The sequence below is a fragment of the Vespula vulgaris genome, chromosome 10, assembly GCF_905475345.1.
Source record: "Vespula vulgaris chromosome 10, iyVesVulg1.1, whole genome shotgun sequence".
NCBI lineage: Eukaryota > Metazoa > Arthropoda > Insecta > Hymenoptera > Vespidae > Vespula > Vespula vulgaris.
In genome coordinates this window covers 4,192,545-4,215,761 of record NC_066595.1, presented here as the reverse complement: position 1 = coordinate 4,215,761, position 23,217 = coordinate 4,192,545, and the positions used below count along the sequence as shown (strand labels likewise).

Below are 23,217 nucleotides of genomic sequence, written 5' to 3'. Positions count from 1 at the left end.
GGTGATAGCGATGGTTGGAGGCGGAGACGGCCCATGAAAGTAACAGTGAGTCTCTTCGACTCGTCCACCTTCCAACCGATCGCAAGAAGACCTCGTCAGTTGTACGTTCTTCGTCCTGGAGAATAGTAGTCGCGAATTCTATGTACTACGTATGTGTCCTTCGGTGTCATCGACCAGATACAAGGTCACGTGTTGTGCTCATCCAAAAAATAGATAAATAAATAAAAAATAAATAAACGAATAAATAAATAGAGAGGCATAGTGCGTTGGTACAACACGATGTGCCTGACTTGAGCCGAACCCAGTCCTCGAAGAAGAATTATTAGAAAGAAAAATTGTTAAGTTCGAGAAAAAGAAAAATGGATTGGGTAAGATTAGTAAATAAAGTTGATTAAAATAAGGACAATCTTGTTGTCTCGTAATGTTAATGATTTATAAATCATTCAACGACAACCATACACGATCAACCATGTCAAGGAACATCGTCGTTTTACATTTGCGAGTTTACCAAGAACGTTTTTAAGTCTGAAACATGCGAGAGTGAAATACGTTTTACGCTCTATCGTTAAGTCTTGTTCTGTTTTACTAAAACTCTCTTCGTCTTATTCTCTCGGCATGAATTTCATAATTGCGCTTAAGCGAGTTGTAGATTATCACTGACGATTATGTACACTTATATTCAGATGATTTCTAGAATTTCTCTTATAATAGAAGTATATATATATAGTTTTGATATATATCTTTGCTTGCTAATGGATGTTTTTCGCCAAGGAGAGATTTTATTACGTTCATTTAAATCTACTCGTAATTCTTTTGTAATTAATCGTAAACATCGCTAAGGGTCTTTTCTTATCCGGCAAAATCCTCACGCTCGTTAACGCAATCCTTTCTCATCGCAACGTTTAAATATGTAATTGTTAGTCGCCTGAGAACGGAATTGTTAGACGTAAACTCTAGCTCTATCGATGACACAAATCAATTTTCTTAGAGACTTCAAAGACGAATTCGAAGAATTAGAAAGAATTCGATCCCTCTCGGAAGGGTTCGATCTACGTACTCGTACATACGTGTCGATCGAACGTGTACAATCGGTTGGCCTGTTAAATTGGTGGGGAAATTTACCGGTTATTCAAGCTGTCCAATGCTATTCGCCTCGTTCGAATTGCACTCCGCTTTAAGTTGCTCTACGACAACGCGTGCGAAGCAAAGAAGGAGCGAACGTGCCTCTGGCTATTCGATTGCAAAATCGACGTGCCTGTAATGATTCTCTCCCTCGCTGTAAACACAAAATTCTCTTATTCTTTTCTTTTTTGCTTTTCTTATACGGTATTTCAAAAAAAAATCCAATCGACATCGAACCCTCGGAGAATAAAAAAATGAAAGAAGAAAGTTCGAGCTCATCTTCATAAAAATGATGATCATAATGATCGTATCAAGAAAACGTTTATTCTAGTTAAAATCCGGCGAACGACGATAATTCGATTTTATTCTAAGATATCAAAAGGGATCAAAAGAAAGAGAGAGGCCAACGTTAGCTGGTTGCGATATCATATTTCCGGGGCTTGGCAGGTTTTCTACAGAGGTACGATGTGCAAAGAACGCAAGCTGAAAAAAGTTTACTCTTGCGAGGTAACATTGATTAGAACGAGAAAGTAATTTTGCGCAACGTGTAATTCAGGTTCTCCGTACTTGAGATTTTGAGAGGTTTGGCTTTCGACAACATTTCTCTTATTTGGTAATCGATTATTCGGGATTAAACGTACCTCCAATGATGATTTTCGACGAGAAACATAAAAAAGAAATTTCTTTTATCTCGAATTAAATGATGAAATATCTTTAATGGTACATTTATCTATTAAAAAACTAGGAAGATGATACTATTGGATTACTATAAGATCGTTGTATTAAAATTAAAGAGATAACGATCTAATAGCATTCTAATTTATTAAGAATAATTAAAATCATTAAGCTTTTTGCTCTCCTGATCAAACGAGCAAAAGAAAAGATAACTTTTTATTAGTGAAAAAGAGATGCATCGATGATTGCATTTGGTAGCTTCATCGACTGTGACCTTCAAATTTATCCGCGACATCTCTGTGACCTTCGTGAGTATAGAACGCACCATCCACGATCCGTTTCGCGAGGAATGCGTGAAAGGAAAGAGGTGCGTCGTCGTGTTTTACTTCTCTCGAGACCAAAAGTTCGACCACGAATGGTAACTGGAAAGGTGGAGAAAAAGTGGAAAAAATGAAAAAAGAATGGTGAAAGAGGAAGGAGAAGGATAAAAGATGAAAAATGTAAATAACCACTCTAACGTGTGCGAGGACGGTCAGTGGCTGACCTTTCGAATCGTCGATCTTTCTCTCTCTATATCGATCCCTCTCTTTCTCTATATCTCTTTCTAAAGAGAAAGAGATACCTTTTATACTATGAGCTCATTGCCATTTTCTTTCTTTTTTTTTCTCTTTTCTTTATAGGAATCATCGTCAATTGAAATCATTTCTATTTATTATTCGAATGAAATATTTTAGTATGAAAATAGTAAGCAATAATTACGATCTCGTTTTAAGTTGTCCAATTAAACTACACTTGATATATAATAAAATTACGTTATAGGCTATTCTCAGTAATAAAATATACTTATTTTTCCCGTTTTTTTTTTTTTTTTAATCATTATAGACAAATAATTTGTAAATGATACAAGTGTTAAAATATATCAGAATAAAAAATATATGATTTTGTTAGATCACTTTTATAATTACCTATTCATATATTCTAAAAATGTGTGTATGTGTTTGTTAGATATGAAACAGTATTATTTTCTTGTGTCTCTTCAATGATTAGAGTCCCATTATAGTATTTACAATTAAAAAAGAATATTTAATTGGTGACACAATCGCGTGATTAATTTCCTATTAAAGAGAGCGAGAGTATGGCTTTGAGAGGCGAATTCCACGGAAAGTAAAAGTGAGCGAACTGGGCGAAGCACATTGGATTTATCCCAAGGCGGCAATAGATAAACTCGATTTTACGTATATACAGTATCAAGACGAGAGTGAAACGATTCGTGAAATGAAAGATACCGTTAGTTTCCAGATAGAAAAGAGAAAGACGATAAATTAACATTCTTTGTGAAATTGTTCACTATCGGTACTATATGACGGGATATTGATTAACATAATAAATATGAATAAGCATTTTCTTGAGAAAAAAAGAAATGATAAATAAGCTCAAGTTCAAAAAATTATAGAAAAATAAACAATAAAGAGAATATTAATTAAAAAGAAAATGAACTGGCTCGACGAGGTTCTTATAAATAAGAAGAAAATACGTGTTCGTTGTTTTTAACGATTCACCGAGGATGAGAGAAGACCTTGAAATATAAAATCTGGTTCTCCAAGAATATCGGCAACCAGCTCGAAAGGTCAATGGGGTTGCTTTCGCATTATGATAATGAGGATGAATGCCGTCGTTCGATTTTTTTCGCATTATACTTTTTTTTTAAACGCGTGTAAAGACAAAAAATAATAATTTGGAATTTCGATCCATCGTATTAACGAATAAACTTTTTTTGTTTTCACTTTTATGCCAATATGGATATTTTCGAAGATTCTGAACATCGATCGATAAAAAGAAAAGAAAAATATTAACGAGTATTATTGTTTCCTTTTCATGACAACGTGTTTAGAAAGATATCTCGAAAGGTCTCGCAGTTGAAACTGGATATTTCAAGTTCGTAACGGTATTAAGTTAAAATTATGAGTGAAATCATCGTCTTCTTTTATGTCGATAATATCAAATTAGTATTAAAATGTTATTCATTCTTAGTGACATTCGACGGAAAAAGAAAAAAAAGAGAAAAGGAGAGAGAACTTTTACTTCTACTTAGAAAAGGAAAGACGAATTCACGGAAGGAAGAAAATTTATCGAGGAAATATTAGAAGTTACGATCGTCGAACTCTTATTATCGAGTTTAATAATAACTAATGTCTCGTCTTGATCATGGAGAACCATCGAGACAACATACAACGTCAAGTACAACTTCCGTTTCGATTATAAAACTATTCATAAAAGAATACTTATATCGTTCGTTCGTAATCAAATCGTTTAGTCGTCAACGTATACTCCAAAGGATCTCGACTTTATAGAAAGTTATTTGACATTTAAGAGGGTACATTGAACGTTTTGACTCACCTTGCAATAAGGTTTGCACGTCTCCATTTCAATGTATGCATTCTACATAGACACGGATTCGATCATGTTATAACCACGTATTACCGATTACCACGTATTACTTGCGGTCAGATACGAAATCGGTATCGTTTGTCAGTAAAGAAAAAAAAGAAAGAAAAAAAAGAAGAAAAAAAAGAAAAAGAAATTCGCAGATAAGCTCGAAAGTTGCCACATGCTACTAAATATTTTCATCCGTATAATTCGTCCAACATTCGTAAAAAAAATTAGATGTTTTTTCTTTTCTTTTTCTTTTATTCATTTTTTTTTCACATGAAACCAGTCGACAGGAGACATTTAAATAATACCCGTTTCGATAATCTAACTTTATTCAGTTTTTCCATAAAAATAATTTGACGTCGTGAATGAACCCTTTCACGAATTTATTAGATTTAGATGAAAAAAAAAAAAAAAAAGAGAGAGAGAGACCATAACGATATTACATAATTTATATCGTGTTTCTCGTAAGCCGTTTCTCGTAAGATTATTTCTCGTAAAGTCGATTATTCCCTCGGAAGAAATTCGTCGACTCGTTCGTTAAACTAATAACGCTTGACTTTCATTAGATATTTTATGACGAATCGTCCTGAGAGATCCTTTGTCAGGTTCACTCGGAATTCATGGCCGGCTCATTACCTTCCAAAAGCACACGATATTAACCGTTATTGTGTGTAGGAATGGCACGTTACGTTAACGCGTAACATTAGCGTAACGAACATGAACGCTCGCACGCGCGCGTACAAATGCTCCACTCGAAACGTACGAGAAAGTCGTCGAGGAATGGCGCTCTTTCTTCTTGCTTTCTCTTTACACACGTTACATAACGAGGAGTGGCACGGTGTGTTACCAGAGACCTATAATTTTGTCGCGATACATTTATCCTTTGACCGTGTCATCAGATTAGAAGGATAACGAGCGACCTCGATCGGCTTTGCAAGTGTTTCGATCATTGCAATTTTACACGATGAAAGACTCAACATATTTTTCGAACGAGTAATGATTGAATAATAATCATTGTCAATGTTAGAAATATTAAATATTCGATAAACAATGATATATCCCTTTTAATATAATACAACAGTTGTGAACGCGTAAAATGCAAGGACAACGTCTTCGCGAATAATAAAATGTAAAAGTGAACGTTTTCACAATATGCCAATATGGAATTACATTGGAATTATTTAAAGCTAGATAATTCAAGAGGCACGTTTTCTTATGTAGTGACTACTAAAGTGGATGTATAAATAAATTACCCGTGGCATGTACAGAAAGGAAAAAAAAAATACAAAAAAAAGGAAGATAAAAAAAAACAAGAAAGGGAACATAAAAAGAGGAATATGAAACGTTATTATTTCTTCCTGAATTTCTACACCGAGATGTTACGTCGTAATAGAAATGAAGTTGTTACTCGATCATTAGAAAATCAAGATGGTAAATTATCCTGAACGAGTACGTTCCAAGTTAATTCGAGATACACTTAACTTTTCGTAAGATTCATTCATAATCGAACGTTCTCTTTCGTTCTTTCACCGATTCAATGACCAATCCTAAGGCTACAATATGATCGTGAATGAATGACGAAGCTAAACGCTATCTATAAGAGATTATATCGCTAACGAATGATCGTTAAATTCAACATACAATCGAGAACGGACGACGAATTATTAATGCGATGCAACGTTCTTCCATTTCAGGAGGTGCGAACGTTATTCCTCTTGCTGGCCATTGCCGTCCTTGGTACCATTCAGGATGGTAAGTCATTTCACAATCCCTAATCTCACTGGAGTGAAAATCGCGGCAACTAATTAGCATTAGACACGAAACGTGATTCACTGTTCGCTATCCCCATTGATCATCGACACGATTCGATGTACTTATATAGTGTGTATATATATAGGTACACACACACGTATATTATATAAAAAAAATAATGTGCATATGCTTTGAAGTGTTTATATATGCGATTAGAAAACACGTTAGATTAAAAGTTATGATGAAAGAGACTTTCCTCCTTGAATATCATTATTATGATTATTATAATTATTAATATTATCGTCATCATCATTATTATTATCGTTTTTTTATTTATATCAAGCATAATATTCGATTTCAAACGATATTTTATTGAAATAATTAAGTAATATACTTTTGATTAGACGAAACTCGATTAACTCGTTAACTATCAATTGATAATCTCGCAAAAACACGTAGAAGAGAGTAACGTAGCGGTTCGATGTGTTTTTCTGCAAAAGGAGTTACGATAGAATTCTGACAGACGTCTAACAAGTGGTACAAGTAGTAGCGGCGATAGTCAGACGCATTGAGCGTGGAGGAAAAAGAAATAACGAGAAAAGAAAAATATCGAGCATGCTCGTAAATTTCCTTTATTAGAATGTTTGTAGTTCTTTTCACCGTATGATACTACGAACGTTCATCGACGTTTGAAAATAAATGTTGACTTGTTATTTATTCAAGAAAGTAATTATATCAAATTTAACAGGCACATACGTAATTTACTTAGTTAATATTATATTTAAAAGTACTTTCATAAAATTGTTGATACGATTAATACGTTCGACTTTATAAACGGAAACGATTTTTAAAAGATACGAAGAAGTCGGATAACGATGATTATCCCTCGGGAACATCCAGTCGTTTATTTTAATCGACAAGTCATTCCTACTTTCTCGTTGCGAACGAGAACAACGTTTTCTCTCTCTCTTTTTTCCTTTTTCACTCTCGAGAAGGTTTAAAATATTCAAAGAACGCCAACCACTTGTCGATAATATCTACGATATTATGTTCTGGAGTTAATACTATTACCACGAACATAGTGGTGCTACATCGCGTAAGTCTAACATAAGTATAATTACATATATAGTGGGTGTGTTTAGTGAAAGAGAATCTCAAGTGGTTTTATATCGAGCGATATCTTTTGAGCGTCTAACTAGAGATGTTAGGAGTTTAAAGGCGTTCACCGTTCCTTTTACTCTTTGGTGTTACGTATTCGCCATGCAACAAGTAAAGAGCATATGGATAAATTTTTGCACGAGAGATCGATGACTGACCTCACTCCTCAACCTGACCCACATGCTTGGTCAGGGTCACTCTATCGACATCTTATACGATTCCTATTGTTTTCTTTTACCATCTTGCTTCCTAAGAATAGACGAAAACAAAATGAAATAAATTTAGTCACTGTGTTTCAGTCACTAAATAATAATCACTGAAACACGTGAAATTTTAGAAAAATAACATTTGAATTGTTGATCTAAATTCTTTGTTAATAAGTAATAATGAAATATTAAAAATATTTAACACTCCGTTCTACGTGCATACATTAATATTAATAATCTCTACGGAGAATAGATTTTCTTTGATCTCATTTTGTGAAACTTGAGCGAACGATAAAAGCGAAGAATCGATGCGTTAGTAACAGAGGTTTACAACGTTTCTTCTCTCGACACGAATGAAAGTTCAATCGCGTTTGAATTTCTCTCTGGCCGTTTTCTCTCAACCATTTACGCGTTCCCAGTTGGAGATATATACATATGTACATATGTATAGATACGTAGGTAAAGATCGGTATGGCACGATCTGCCTACTTACGTGCGATGTTTGCTCGATATTTATTTAGCGAAGCATTATACGAACTTACGTGCAAATCCGCAAGTGAAAAGAAAAGAATCGGCATCGATGCGAATCCATGATCAAAAAAAAGAAAGAAAGAAAGAAAAAACAACTATCGAAGTAATTCTCTTTTTTTTGGATTCATACGGGATAACGAATACGAGCGAATCGTGAAAGTGAATCGCGCTAAGCGAAACTTCCTTATTCTTATACTTTTCTTTCTTTTCCTTTTTGCTTTATTTTCAATTAGGAATAGCCGAGAAAAAGATCGTTTGTTATTACACAAATTGGTCGATATATCGACCGGGAACGGCCAAGTTCTCGCCACAAAATATCAATCCATATTTGTGTACCCATTTGATCTATGCTTTTGGTGGCTTCACCAAGGACAACGCGTTGAAACCTTTCGATAAATATCAGGACATCGAGAAAGGTATTATCTTCGTTCGATATGATTCCAAATTTTATCTAAAAAATATGTATCTATATTTTTTAAAAAATAATTATATTTTATAAAAAAAATATATTATATTTAAAAAAATTTTATCTAAAGAATTTGATCTAAAAAATATTTATTAGAATCTTTACGAATTAATGCAGGTGGTTATGCTAAATTTACGGGACTGAAGACGTATAATAAAAATTTAAAGACCATGTTAGCCATCGGTGGTTGGAACGAAGGTTCCAGTAGGTTTTCACCGATGCTTGCCGATCCTGCCAGAAGGAAAGAGTTAGTTAAAAATTCGATAAAGTTCCTCAGGCAAAATCATTTCGACGGCCTTGATCTCGATTGGGAGTATCCGGCTTTTAGAGACGGTGGAAAACCTCATGACAAAAATAATTATGCGAATTTTGTACAAGTAAGTAAAAACGATTTTAAACGATTAAAAAGGACCATTCCAAAATTATATAGGAACTCTAACAGATCATTTGCGATTGGTAACATTACGCGTAATATTTCTGTACGTTTTACATCGAAAGTGAATCATGAATTCTAAGTTTACCTTCTTTAAAAGGAACTTTACGAAGAGTTCGAAAGAGAATCAAAGAAAACCGGAAGACCACGACTACTTCTATCAATGGCCATGCCTGCTGGCATCGAATACATCGACAAGGGATATGACGTACCTCGTTTGAACGAGTATCTTGATTTCATAAATCTTTTATCTTACGATTATCATTCAGCTTACGAACCTGCGGTAAATCATCATGCTCCTCTTTATCCTTTAGAAGAGGATAATGAGTATAATTATGACAGTGAATTGACGATCGTAAGACTTTTTAATAATATACATAATAGATCAAAAAAAAAATATGATTACTATTATATTTTGTATTTATCTCAGAACTACACAATCAATCATCTAATGAAAAGTGGAGCATCATCGGAAAAGATTATATTAGGAATTCCAACGTACGGTCGTTCGTATACACTTTTTAACGAAGATGCAACAGATTTGGGTTCACCAGCTGATGGTCCAGGTATCGAAGGTGATGATACACGTGAAAAAGGATATCTCTCTTATTACGAAGTTGGTATTAGATGTTAAAATCGTATTAGAAAATATAGGAATTCAGTAATATACGTATATAAAATCTCTTTTATCATAGATTTGCGAAAGTATTACGAATTCGGACGATTGGGAAGTAGTACAGCCAAATCCTAAAGCAATGGGACCATACGCTTTTAAGGGTAATCAGTGGGTAGGCTATGACGATGTTGATATAGTTCGATTAAAGGCTCGTTTCATAAACGAAAAGAATCTTGGTGGTATAATGTTCTGGTCGATCGACAACGATGATTTCCGTGGCAAGTGTCATGATCGACCTTATCCTTTGATCGAGGCTGGTAAAGAGACACTCCTTATCGAAGACACGTAAGTAATTTTTTTTTGTCATAATTTAATGAACTCAATCAATAACAATGTCAAAAATTTTATATATTATTTTTAGAAGAAACGTAGCTCAAAAGCCGAAGTCATCGGATTCGGCACGCAAAAAATTGCGTGGTCAAGGTACACCCAATAATTCTGTACGTCGAAAAGTGAATTCGAATGTTAGAAGAAGTACAACTGCAGCACCTGTGACAAGAAAGCAAGTGACCACTTCCAGAACAAAGTATCGTACAATCGCACGAACGAGATTCAGTGAGGAGGAAGAAGATCGAGAAGTCGAAAGGCGATCTTACGATCCATCTTCTATCGAAGAGAAAAACGAGAGTGGTAATGCTGTAAGAAGTTCGGACAAAAATAAAAGAAAAAGATCACGGAACAGAAACAAGACTCAAAATCGATCATCAACTGGTAGACGTAGGAAACCAATACGAAACGATGAAACCGATGAAAATGATAGAGATTCGACGACAGTCGCAGAATCTCTAAGCAATAAATTGACGACACCTGAACCACCGACTACTCCTGATCCTGGAACCGGTTGGTTGAATAATTCTAAACTTTTTCTCTTATCTTTTTAATTAGTATAAAAATTTATCCAGATTGTTGATCTCTTTCAATCAGATTTTAAATGCGAAGACGAAGGATTCTATCCACATCCGCGTGAATGCAAAAAATATTTCTGGTGTCTCGATAGCGGTCCTGGAGGTTTGGGATTAGTTGTTTATCAATTCACTTGTCCAGCAGGTAAAATATATATATATATACATTTACATTTGTTAATACCAATGTTAATGTCAAACTTCGAATTTGTTATTCAATGATATAAGTTTAATTTTCTTTATGTCATCTCGTTCGATATAGGTCTGGTATTTAACAAAGCTGCCGATTCCTGTGACTATCCACGTAATGTGGTTTGTCCCAAAGCGAAAACACCGCAAACGACAACGAGAGCACCGATCACAGCTGCCACCAGTCGCACTACTTATCTGCATAGTACAACGCAACGTACAACAACGACTAAATCCGATTCCGAAGAAGAGATAGAATATTACGACGATGAAGAAGAATTGGAAGACATAGATGACGAAGAGGAAGAGGAAGAGGAAGAAAAAATAGAACCCAAAATTACTTCAACCATGAAGCCACTTCAATATAAAACCATTAATAGAAATAAACCTAGTACAGCAAGTACTAGCACCAGTACAACGTCAAAGCCTGAGAAAGAAGAAGAATATAAAAATAGTGATCCCACAGACGAAGAAGATCCTAGAGTAATCAAAGAATTGATCAATCTTATTAGGAAAGCAGGTGAGATTCTATTCCATTAGAAATATGATCATAATAATATAAAGTATTAATAATTAATAAAATAATTATTTTATATGATAGGTGGTATCGAAGAACTGGAGAAACAATTACATCTTCAAGAAAAAGGTTCAAGTGCCTCCTCGAATAACGATCCTGTTACTCCAGCTACCATCAGTCGTACTTTATACGAACGTGTTTTAAGCCGACAGGCTAGCAAAATAATTAACAGCAATGTATCAGGATCCTCTGAGAAAAATAATTACAAAAATGGGCCTGGAAGGGCCCAGTTTGAAGGTTTGGACGAAATTCCCGAGGTGAAGAGTCTCAGGCGGACTCAAAAACCACAATATGTTACGATCGAAAGACCAAAGTAAGTTGTTTTTAAAATTAAATCTTTTTCGAAAGTAACATTAAAACTTTGTTCATTTTTGTAAATAGACCATCGACGAATGCACCACAATTAGAGGATGAAGAAACTGATGATGATGACGAACTGGAGGATTACAATACGAATGTAGCTTCCTCCGAAGATGAAACTATCAGCAATCCATCAGAGATTAGTACCTCGACACAACGAGTAACTCCAAATTATGTGAATATTCGACGCAATCGATTTTCTACAACTACGTCCAAGTAGGTCTATCGAATAATAAAGATTAGCAAATTAATAATAACACTGATATTATATAAATATATTTTAGAAATGAAAATGACGTGGAAGAGAAAGCTGATGATGCGGAAGAGGAAACACCAATTCGCCGACGACGTCCTAGCGGATCAACCATGTAAGAAAAAAATCAATAAAAATTTAATGTATCATAAAATTGTCGTCTAAATCATTGTTTATATATATATACATATATACTGTTTTTCTCTCTAGAAATCAGGATAAGGAATCTGAATATGTTTCAAAACCATTCCGAACTCGTACGAGGTACAGGTAATAAATACAAAATACTTTAACAAATACTCTATTGATTTGAATATTAGATATAGTCTGAATAAAGTAAAAACTTTAGGAACACGGAAAGTAACAAGAGCACTGAGGAATCATCAAGAGAAACGGACTCAGAGGAGAAACCAATTCAAGCAAATCGACAAACGGATCATGAAATTAACACGGCAACGACGAAATCTAGGTTTCTACTAAACAATCGTTTCACTCATGACGTAAAATTCTTTTTATTGTAAGAAATATTTTTAATGTTAAAACGTGTTACAGGTATATCAACATACAACGTTTCCGAAGCACAACTCAGAAAATTTCTGCAAGTGACAGTGATATTTCCGGAGTCGATGAAATAACGACAGAGGCATCCACTATTAAAAACAAAATTGATAAAGAGGAAGAAGTTACGATAACTTCTTCGACTCCTTCAACATTTTCCACGATATCATCAACAATGCCATCGACCTCGATACAGTCCACCTTGTCCTCCGTATCCGTGACACCCATTTATTTATCATCAACGAGTAGGAGTACAAGTAGTGAAGCTACTACCGTTAAGATAGATCGTGTCGAAGACACATCGATAACAAATATTCTTAATGACAACAACAATAATTTGTTGTCGTCAACGACAACGGATTCTCCTGTGAAACTCGTCGAAGAATCAGCTACGGAAATCCTTTTGACGACAGCACCGGCGAGTCCAAGTCCAGCCAGCACATCAGTATTGACTACAACCAGGATAATAGCTACGGTTTCGCAGCCACGACCATTTGGATTTACTCGGAGAAGATCCGGTAGTCTGACTCCTGATGTAACAACGACGCCATTAGCGCCATCGAGCGATCATTCTAGGTCCAAGGTGAGTATAACGTCGCGAAATTCGACGCGATCGAGCTCGTTTCTGGTAGGAAGAGGTCGATTAAGATCAAGACCGGATACGGCCACTCGTCTTTCCGTCAATAAACGGATTACCGAGCAAGAACAACTCGAAAATCCACCGACGTCCGAGGAAACATTCAGCAAACCGAGAGAAACTACGGTCAATAAATCAAGACCTAGTAACAAACGAAGAGGAATTAATAGATATATTTCAACTACGAACAGTCCTATAAACGAAGACATATCTAAGAACACTATATCCCGAAGACGAAGTCGTACGACAGAGTCTCCAAGTACTACCACCAAAACTATCACTGAGAGTTCTGGTCCAAGGAGAAGGTATCGCCGACCTTCCATACAATCTACTACAGAAACTACAAAATCTAACGAACTTGAAGACAGTCCGATCGTTAGAATTACACAGGGATATACGAGCAGAAGCAAAAAGTTTAGATCAAAATCGGAGGTCAATTTAGAGAAGGATAATAATGAGAGAATTACAAACATCAGAGTTTTCAAGCAATCACCGAATATAAATAAAGAGTTATACGGAAGAACGAGGACTACTATCAAAAGGAATTACGTTGATATCGGAGAAATAAATCAAAGGACCAGCGAATCACCGGAAAATAATGAAGAAGTATCTATTTCTTTCAACGTTACTGCAACAACAACGACAACCACAAAAGAAATCGAAGAGAGCACTACAGAAAGTTCATTGAGTACTGTACAGATCACAGACAACGATACAACCAATATCATAGACAGTGATTTGGACGAGTCATCGACGCCTACTGTCACAGAAACCGATGAAAGTAACACGAGTGTTCAACCAGTATCAGAAGAATCCGATACTATCGCATCCACTTATATTACAGAATCCATAACAGATAGTAATACTATCTCTACAGACAGTAATGTCTCTTACGAGATCAGTGAGAATCCGGAAGAGATTTCCACTACTGAAAATATTCTCATGGAATCGATTTCTCCAGTTTACAAAAACACAGAAATTATGCAAAACGAAACAAATATTGATACGGTCGATTCGGCAGAAAGAAAGCTTACGAATCACAGAAGAAAAAAAGTTGTTCTTAGAAGAAGGCCTGTAACAGCTGGCATTAACACTTCGACAACGATACAAATTGAAGAAAACAGTAAATATCAAGTAAATCGTAGACGAAAAGTATTGAAACGCGTACGACTAATTGATGGCAAATCTTCGACAGCCTCCTTCGAGAGTTCTTCTTCTCAAGAAGAAGAACAAAGTTCTTTGAATTCGACAGCATCTTCCGACATGACTTTCAAATCAGACAATACGAGTGATCACGTTTCTACAGAATTAAAATTAGAAAAATCACAAGAATCAGAGAATGTAACTGAAAATGTTTCGACGTTTAGTACTACCGAGTTTCCAAACGTAATTGATTATACCTCGACCGATCATTCGACGGACAGTAATCTGGAAACATCAACAATGACAACAGAAAGTACGAAAGACGATAGTTTTGTTTCAGATCTAACCACAGTTCAGACAATTATAATCGATGGAGCAATTACAGAAGCTTTGACATCGTTAATAACCGAGTCTACACTTTCTGAAAACGAAGATCTTTATTCGACTGTAATCACTACAGAACCAACGATAACACCACCAACTACTTACGTAGAGAATACGTTCGATCCAGAAGAAACTCGTTTATCTGTTGAAAATGTTACTGTCAGTATTCAAACAACCACGCCTTCTTTCACTAGACACACCGATGAGTCCCAAATCTATAACAAATCTTCCCCTTCTGAAACGAGATACGTGCGAAAAAAATTTATTCGCAAACGTCCAGTACTGTTACCTGAAACACCAAACAGTAGATATGCTTTAATTTCAAGACCACAAAATCGTGTGTCTTCTACGACAGAAAGAAACGACGTTGACGCGAATCAACTTTCGAAACGTAGAAAGAGTCTGTTCATTCGTCGTCGACCAGTTTCATCGACAACGAAAACAACGGAAGAATTGAATCTCGATATCGAGGATCCAAATGAAACGGAAGACGAAGGCGAACAAGAAGATTTTATAAATTCTGATCATGTTCAAGATACTACTGCAAAAGCTATCATAAGTAGTGCCTCTGTAGAGAATGAATCTTCAGAATTTTTGTATCATTATACTATACCTACTGAAAGATCATCACCTCTGTCAGATCGATACAAAAACACATACTTAACAACCGAACCATCTATTACGACTTATCCAACTGTTTTAAAAGAACATGAAGAATCAGAGAAAGATGACAGTCGAATTGCTGGTAATATAAATAAACCTCGATACGTAACTATCAATCGTAGACCAGAATCACGACATGCATATAAAGTTCCGAATTCAATTAAGAACTTGGACAATGTACAAGGGGAGAAGACACAGAATAACGAGAGAGCGGTATCAACGAAACGATGGTACCCCATCGAAGATTCTTCGCCAGAAGAAACGGAAGAAAATCCGGATACTAAGGAAGCCAAATTAAGATTTAGCGGTTATCGTCAAGCAAGGGCACGCTATCGAAATTATGAGGAGAAACTTCAAAAGGAAAGAGTTAACAAAGAAACGGGTACTACATCTTCGTACTTTGAATTTTCAACATCAAGTCTAAGATCACGTTATCAAACTAAACGTCCGATCACACCGATAGAAACTCCAGTCACGGAAACGCTCATACCTGCAAAAAAATTCGATTATGCAGCCGATGCTTTTCACAGGAAACAACAATCTTTACGAACGACAACTCCGCAACAACGAGAAGAGGATACTACAAGATATCAAAACGAAGAGAATTCTGAATTACAGAATCTCGTTGATTCGGATCGAACGACAACGCCGTCTAATAAACCATTGGTCACCAGATTGGTCACATCGATCGCAGAATCTGGCACTACTGAAAGACAAAAGATTCTAATCAAAACAAAATACTCGTCGTTGACATCAACGACGAGGATACCCGTACAAAATGTGATCACACGAAACGACTATCCTTCGACGACACCCTCGTTAAAAAAATTCGTCGACTCTACGAACAACAATCAAGCAACGACGACTCTCGACGACTCCATCAATGAAATTCGTCCTGTGATTGAAGCCTCGACTCTTCCAATAGAGAGCGAATTCGTCTATCGTGGAAACGGACGATTCACCACTGAATCTCACGAGTCATCTACCATTCCTATCGAATCGGTCTTCAGCAATCTAATAGCTGGGACTAAGGAACATTAACCAATTCATTGTTATTAATAATTAACCGCGAAGAGATTAACGAAGAAACGACTCAATAATAATTAGATAAAGAAAACGAAGAAAATCAATTTTCAATTTATCATTCATTCTTCGTAAACAATGCAGACTGAAGTTACAGTATTCAATAATCTATCCTCTCATCGAAGCAACATATAACTAAGCACTGTCGACACTAATCACGATAATTATATGTAAAACAAAAAGAAATGCAAAAAAAAAGAGAAACGCATCATTGCAGAAATTCATATACATCCCATAAAATGCAACAGGGAACATTAGACGGATTCCCAGGATTATTCAAATGATCGAATATCTAGAGATCGATCATCCTCACGAATGTCCTAGCATTAACGACCGAATAGTGACGATTCATCATCATACATTTATCCTACAGCAAACGAAACATCCTCATGATGTAACAAGCAAATATCAAGAACTACTCCTTTCTTCTCGTCTTCTTTCTCTTCTCCTTCCAAGCTGATGAAAAATTAAAGGAATAATGAAAAAAAAATAATCAGAAATATCAAGAACTTTTTAGAGAGAGAGAAAGAGAAAGAGAGAGAGACAGAGAGAGAGAGAGAGAGAGAGAGAGAGAAGGAGAAGAAGGACCTTGGCAAGGATAGTCATTTTAAAGCACGCTGCCTTCTGATTTTCAGGTCGCCAACTCGGATACGCCAAGGCTACCAACCTTAAAGGAACTCATTGGTTATCAGACATACGATTATACAACATCATCTTCGGTATTCTTAAATTTACTTCCTACTATCGATAGGAACGAGGTACATGATCTACAGAGCATCGAAAATGATCAAATTAAACCCAATGTGGAAACGATCAAAACGAAATATCTCAAGAAAGATATTAACGAAGCTATTGATAAAACTAATGAGAGTTACCTTCATCACGAACTTGCTAACATTTTTGAGGAACACGATACGGAGAACAATGATATAGATAATAAATCTTTGATAGGTAAAAAAAGAAAAACTAGAATCGATCATGCTGGTTCCTCGACGACTACTGTAAAACCTACAACAATGCGTGGTGCTCCTATTATAAGTTCAACTTCGAAAACGATAACTCGAGGATTTTATGTGACTAAAGGTGATATCGAAACGACTACGATAATGCATCCAATGACGGAAATCTCAATGGATAACATTGATTCAAATATAATCAATAACGAGACAATTGTATCGACTAAGGTAATTGATGTAGACAATATCTCTATGATTGATTTATCTAAAGATAATGAGACTACAGGTATGACAACATTTGCTGATACGGATAAAGAATATTCAGAGCATTCGAATATTATTACAAAGTTCGAACAAACAACACCTTTAATAGTGACAGAAAATATCATTCAGAAAGTAAGACTAAACGATCAGACTTTGTTCGTTGTTAATAATATTTCATCCGTTAATACTTCATTATATAGACCTCAGGCGAGTTTCATAACAGATACAACAGTTTCAAATATTCTGAGAACAACTGAAATTAATAAAAATTCCGAGACAAAAACAACGCCAATTGATTACACTTTACCAATCGAATCTGTTGATACTGAATCTGATATTACGATGCTAGGAACGATTACATCAACGATAAGCACTTTAAATACATCTAAATTTGCTAATGAGGACAGTACAAAGGAAAATATAATTCAACTTGAAAATTTCTTAACGACTACATCGAATACACCATCGACGAAAATAACAAACGATCAAAGTTATATCGACGAATTCGTTTCCGGTAAGACTGAAGAGTTTGAAAGCACTACGTTAACTGATCATACTTTAGAACATGAAACGACGACTATGAAATCTATTTTAACAACACCGAACTTCGAAAGAACTTTAGAAGAAATCACAGCAGACAGGGAAACAGATAAAATAAAATCGACTAACGTGGAAACAATCACGGTCATTGCAGAAAATAAAAATGTTGTTTTAAACGACTTCGACACAACGACAATTCAAGAAGAACTTAGAGATACTAATATCGACGATAAAAACGCTTATAAATCCAATCCAAATATCCAACAAGAAACGACCTTATCCAAAAGTACAAAACCTTCCACGACCTCATCAAACCTGCTACCTACACAAATTCCTCCAACTATTCAGAGTAGACAAGAAGAGGACGTTCATCCTCGACGACAAAGGCCTACAATAATCGCTCTTAATAACCAATTTGGTCAAAGAAGAAGAACGAACTTAGATCGCCAAGTGACGCAAAAATACAAAATCGAAGATCAATCTTCGATTCAAGAAAATTCGAACGGTCCTAAACGTGTGCGGGTATATCGAAAGAGGCAACGTAGACCCAACAGCACTTCTCTCAAGACAGTGGCAAACAATACGGTCTCCAACGGCGAGGTTAGAACCGAAGTAACTGAGAACAAAACTAGAAGATCAAAATTGGTTGTCAAGAAGCTGAAAATCAATCGAAAGGAACACGTGGAAGAAGATAGTGTACCATCGGAAAAGACAAATACCTTTCAGGATTCTCCTCTGGTCACGGAGTATACTGAAAGACCCGTGGACGAGGTCAGTGTCAATTTAGAAAAGCCCTGCTATATTGTTTGAAATCAAAAACGAAAAAAAAAAAAAACAAAAAACAAACTGACTTGAAACTTTTTTGCGAAGCTATAATCATCATCATCATCTTTGCATTGTACCAAAAGGGGAACATATACAACGCTAAAATGAACTCTGCGCTAAAATAACGCTAAAGTAGTAAAGTCTTAGCTCCACGGAAGGGGACGATCCTTCTTATTGCTGCCTCTTCTGCTCATGCGCCTAACTAAACCAAAAAAAAAAATAAAAATAAAATCAAAAAAAGATCAAAACCAAGGGGAACGATCCTTCCGCCGCAGATACGCAACGAAATATGAAATTGTCGAGAGGGAGAGAGGGAGAGAGAATGAGAGAGAGAGAAAGAGAGGGAGAAAGAGAAAATACGGCTGTGATAAAGATGGGAACTTGCCGGCAACATTGTCCTCTTATCTTCTCTGTTCTGGTTCATTTGTTCTGGTTCTTCCTGGCATCAATTAACACAAACGTTCTCTGTATTTTCAAATGGTGCGCCGCACGTTTGACGCACCGGCGCCTACGCTTTTTTCGTTATCCTATGATGTCTGTCCGTAATTGTAATGCTTGGCCAAAGGACACATGACGATTAATTGTATCTTAACACAAATGGAGAATGGAGCGTGCAACTTGAGAGATCCTTCGTCGCTTCTACAAATGTTCTCTAGTAATTCTAATACGTCTGTTTGTCTATCTGTCTGTCTGTCTGTCTGTTTGCCTGTTAGTCTGTTAGTCTGTCTGTCTGTCTGTCTGTCTGTCTGTCTGTCTGTCTATCTGTCTGTCTATCCATCTCTTTTTTTCGTATTTTCACATCGTATGGCTTTTTTTATACCATTCAGAAACAACGACGATACACACACATATATACCTGATGTATATTAACATATCCATGTCTCATCAAATCAATACGATCTTATTCTAGCTTTGTTTCAATTATATTCGTCTATAAAACGAATCAACTTCTTGACGTTTATGTTATATATAAAATGAATTGCCCGTTGAACAGGGAACTGTTTCGAAGAGCACGGGATCATCTTCTAGCCGGACGCCAGGAACTATTCTGGCAAACAGAATAAGAAAACCAAACACGTCCTCCCAGTCAGGTTTCTTATCAACGAGCAAACATCCAAGCACGACGATACTACTAGGGGACAATCGAAAGAGTCGACCTAGTGATGAGACCACCTTGTCACCGACGACAACAATAGTCGGTGCGTTAGAAAGAAAAAAACAAACAAGAAAAAAACAAAGAACAAATCAGTAATAGCGATGATTAGGTTTCATGGCGTATGCCTAACAATTACATTCGATCGAAATTTCACGATTGGAACTTCGATCGGTAAATAGACTAATTTCAACGTAAGGACGCAAGATAATTGTTTCAGACGCGTTCGATGATGCAACCGTGAAGCCGGAACTGTCCATTAAGGACGAAGATGAAAGGGCAGAGATAAACGATCAAAATGGCCGAGCTCAAGAGCTCGCCGTCACTCTGGCAGAACCGCCTACGTCACAGTCTTCATCCAGCACCGGTACTCTACACTTATCGGACAGTTCACGTCCTGAATTCTTAATTTATTTAATATAAGAGGGACGAGGAGGCATTCGAGCTTTATCTGTTTCTTTTTTTTTCTTTTACTTTTTTTTTACCTTTCTCTCAAAGGATCATCTGGGATAACGCTATTCCTCCTTTCTAATGGCATACGATATTTCTTTATGTTATACGTGATTCACATTCGCTTTTATTTTCTTTCTCCGTAATATCTTATCGTCTCACCGCAACGATTTATGTATTTTAACAACATGCTAAGATTTAGAATCCTTCGGAATTACTTCAAAAGGATTCGATTATCTTCGCCGAAGATAAGATTATTCTATTTGTTCGAATTTGAGGATCGAGCAAATCCAACGTTGCATCACCTTCTTCTTCTTCTTCTTCTTCTTTTTCTTCTTCTTCTCTTTCTTCTCCTTTTTCGACGAGACTTAAATGTGATTCTTTCCGTAATGTGTGTCTAATATCTAAGCTATCACGGTATTACAACATGTCCTTTTTTTTTCTTTAATTAATATCATATCTTTGTCTCTCTAGCATTTCTTCTTTATTGGTCCATAGAATGGTCTCTTCTCTTTACGATATCTTACGAAACTAATTGAAGATATCCAATCGCCAATGTGTTTCGCTTTACACCAACAAATTGGTAACACAAAACGTTAATTCATCTTTTAAACCGCATCTTAACTATCATTTTAACGACATCGTTACATTACTTTGTGCAGTTTACTCTTTATGTTACTTCATACCTTGTTACTTGGAATATTTAATGCGCACTAATCTACTTAGAACGCATCAAAATGAATTATCTTCTCCGCTCTCTTCCACTTAAATTTAGTCTCATGGGAATTCATCATCATCATCGGACAAACAAAACGCTTCTTCTATTGTTTTTATTCCGAACAATTGGTACTAACTAATCAGGTTACACGATCAGGTCGACTGCCGTTAAGGGATACCTTAAGACGCAGGATAAGCACGACGGTAGCGCCGCGAACAGATTCGCCGAGAACTAGTTCGATGTCCTTGAGATTCAGCACAGTCCCGAAGACACGACAAAAAGTGACAACGACGACGATGACGACGACGACAAGGACGACGACAAGGACAAGGAAGGATGGAACATCACGAAGTTCGACGAATAGGCCAAGGAGGCCACCTGTAATAGATTATGATTACTACGAAGACGAGGATACACCGATCGTTGAAAAAGCAATGTACAATGGGAAACTATTTCTCACGAGTAATGGTACTATAAGATGTCTCGATCAAGGCAACTTTCCGCATCCTTCTTCTTGCAAGAAATTTATTACCTGCGCAAAAATGGTGAACGGTTTGATAATGGGAGCGGAATACACGTGTCCTGACAAATTATCCTTCGATCCGGTCGGTGGTATTTGTAATTGGTCCGCCGGACTTGGTTGCAAAGAATAAAAGAGCGGTAATTTTCAAACGACCGTACTCGCGGAACTAACGATAAACGGAAGTCTTTCCATCTACGTCAGAGCCCTCTCGCGGGAGGGCGGCAATTTTCAAATTATAAAACGATGTTTTTCTTTTTTTTTTCGTCTCAAATCGTCTAACACACACCACACACATTCACACACACACACATATACGGATCGAATCGTTTTTATAATAGATATATCGTGCGTTATCCTACGTAGCCATAGTTACATAAGTGACGACGAAGAATGGTGATATTACAATTATAGAATCTCTCGCTCTTTTGTAAATATTATAATGTTTTAGTGTAAATAGCGTGGGATATAAAAGATTATGGTATGACGTCGTGTGTAACGATGAAATAACTTATATGTGTATGTAGCGTTGTGCAGCTGCTAGCCAAGTAAGTCTTCTATTTCTGTATAAAAAAAAAAGAAAAAAAAACATAATAATAATAATAATTTTTAAATATGCATGGAACCTTCGTAATACTCGAAGCAGACAGTCAGGTTAATTGCGTGAATACTTATATGTATTAAATGTGTATTATAATCGTAATAAAAAAAGAAAAAATATATATATTATATATCACGTATTGTTCGTCGCATAATTCAATTATGCGAAGTTAAAACTACAAAATATACATACACAACAAAACGCATAGATCTCGATTTTTTTCAAAGATTTTCTTTATTTTCTTACTCACGATATAATTATTTTTTCTTTTCATATGACTCGTTATTCAATCAATTTAAAAGGAAGAAAATCAGCAAAACAAAAAGTAGAGTAAATGTAATACGACGCGAGACGATTCTTTAACGGAGCGTTTAAATTATATAAATTAAAATAATATTTTAAATACAATAAAATTATAGGAGAGATACTACTATTTATAGATGTATGTATATATATATATGTATATATATATATATATATATATATATATATATATATACACGAAGTTTAAATAAAAATTGTGTATGTGTATGACACTATGTAATTTAAAAAAAAGAAAATTCATTTTCATTTAGAATATGTACACTCAATGCACGTAATGCAATGAAAGTTTGCATAAGCAAATATATATATATATAGTCACCGAAATAACAGTTCTTCCGTTGTTTTTTTTTTCTTTTTTTTTTTTGGTATTACGTATATCGAGTGTACATGTTATGTGAATATGCGTATTGTGTTTGTATGTATACTGTATAGAAGTGTGGTCTTTATTCTCTGAAATATTTTTTTTTAAACATTCGACACTCGATAACTCCAAGATTTTGAAAAAACTTTCTTTGAGAAATAAGAAATCATATATTGAAACTCTCAAAACACATTAAAAGACAGATATTGAAAAGCATTAAGTCTCAAGCAAAAAAAAAAAAACTTACAGTATACGTCTCTCGGTAAGTATTAATGCATTTCACACATGAGCTTGTACATAGGAT

At 35.6% G+C, this 23,217-nt stretch overlaps 1 protein-coding gene across 4 annotated transcripts; it reads left to right on the top strand.

The window, feature by feature from the left end:
* Positions 1–229: 229 nt before the first annotated feature.
* LOC127067212 (mucin-5AC-like) lies at positions 230–22,358 on the top strand. 4 transcript variants are annotated; one of them, XM_051001890.1, is made up of 20 exons: positions 230–368; positions 5,925–5,982; positions 8,111–8,293; positions 8,461–8,720; positions 8,877–9,131; positions 9,207–9,392; positions 9,472–9,737; positions 9,814–10,292; positions 10,377–10,499; positions 10,617–11,063; positions 11,145–11,433; positions 11,502–11,696; positions 11,765–11,848; positions 11,944–12,003; positions 12,071–12,202; positions 12,286–12,874; positions 16,837–18,732; positions 19,781–19,985; positions 20,160–20,306; positions 21,264–22,358. In XM_051001890.1, exons 1-20 carry the CDS (start codon positions 360–362, stop codon positions 21,758–21,760), a joined length of 6,360 nt encoding a protein of 2,119 aa, XP_050857847.1. In that variant the 5' UTR covers positions 230–359; the 3' UTR covers positions 21,761–22,358. The 4 variants fall into 4 exon arrangements, with proteins under 4 accessions (XP_050857847.1, XP_050857848.1, XP_050857846.1 ...); XM_051001891.1 differs by lacking the exon at positions 16,837–18,732; XM_051001889.1 differs by lacking the exons at positions 19,781–19,985; positions 20,160–20,306; positions 21,264–22,358 and having other exon boundaries at positions 12,083–12,202; positions 12,286–16,977.
* Positions 22,359–23,217: the final 859 nt, after the last annotated feature.

Excerpts from the sequence above, each read along its gene's own strand:
- LOC127067212 (XM_051001888.1), top strand. Across the intron at positions 9,132-9,206 it reads ATGACAGTGAATTGACGATC|AACTACACAATCAATCATCT; the intron begins GTAAGACTTTTT and ends TATTTATCTCAG. Across the intron at positions 11,849-11,943 it reads CGTCCTAGCGGATCAACCAT|AAATCAGGATAAGGAATCTG; the intron begins GTAAGAAAAAAA and ends TTTTCTCTCTAG.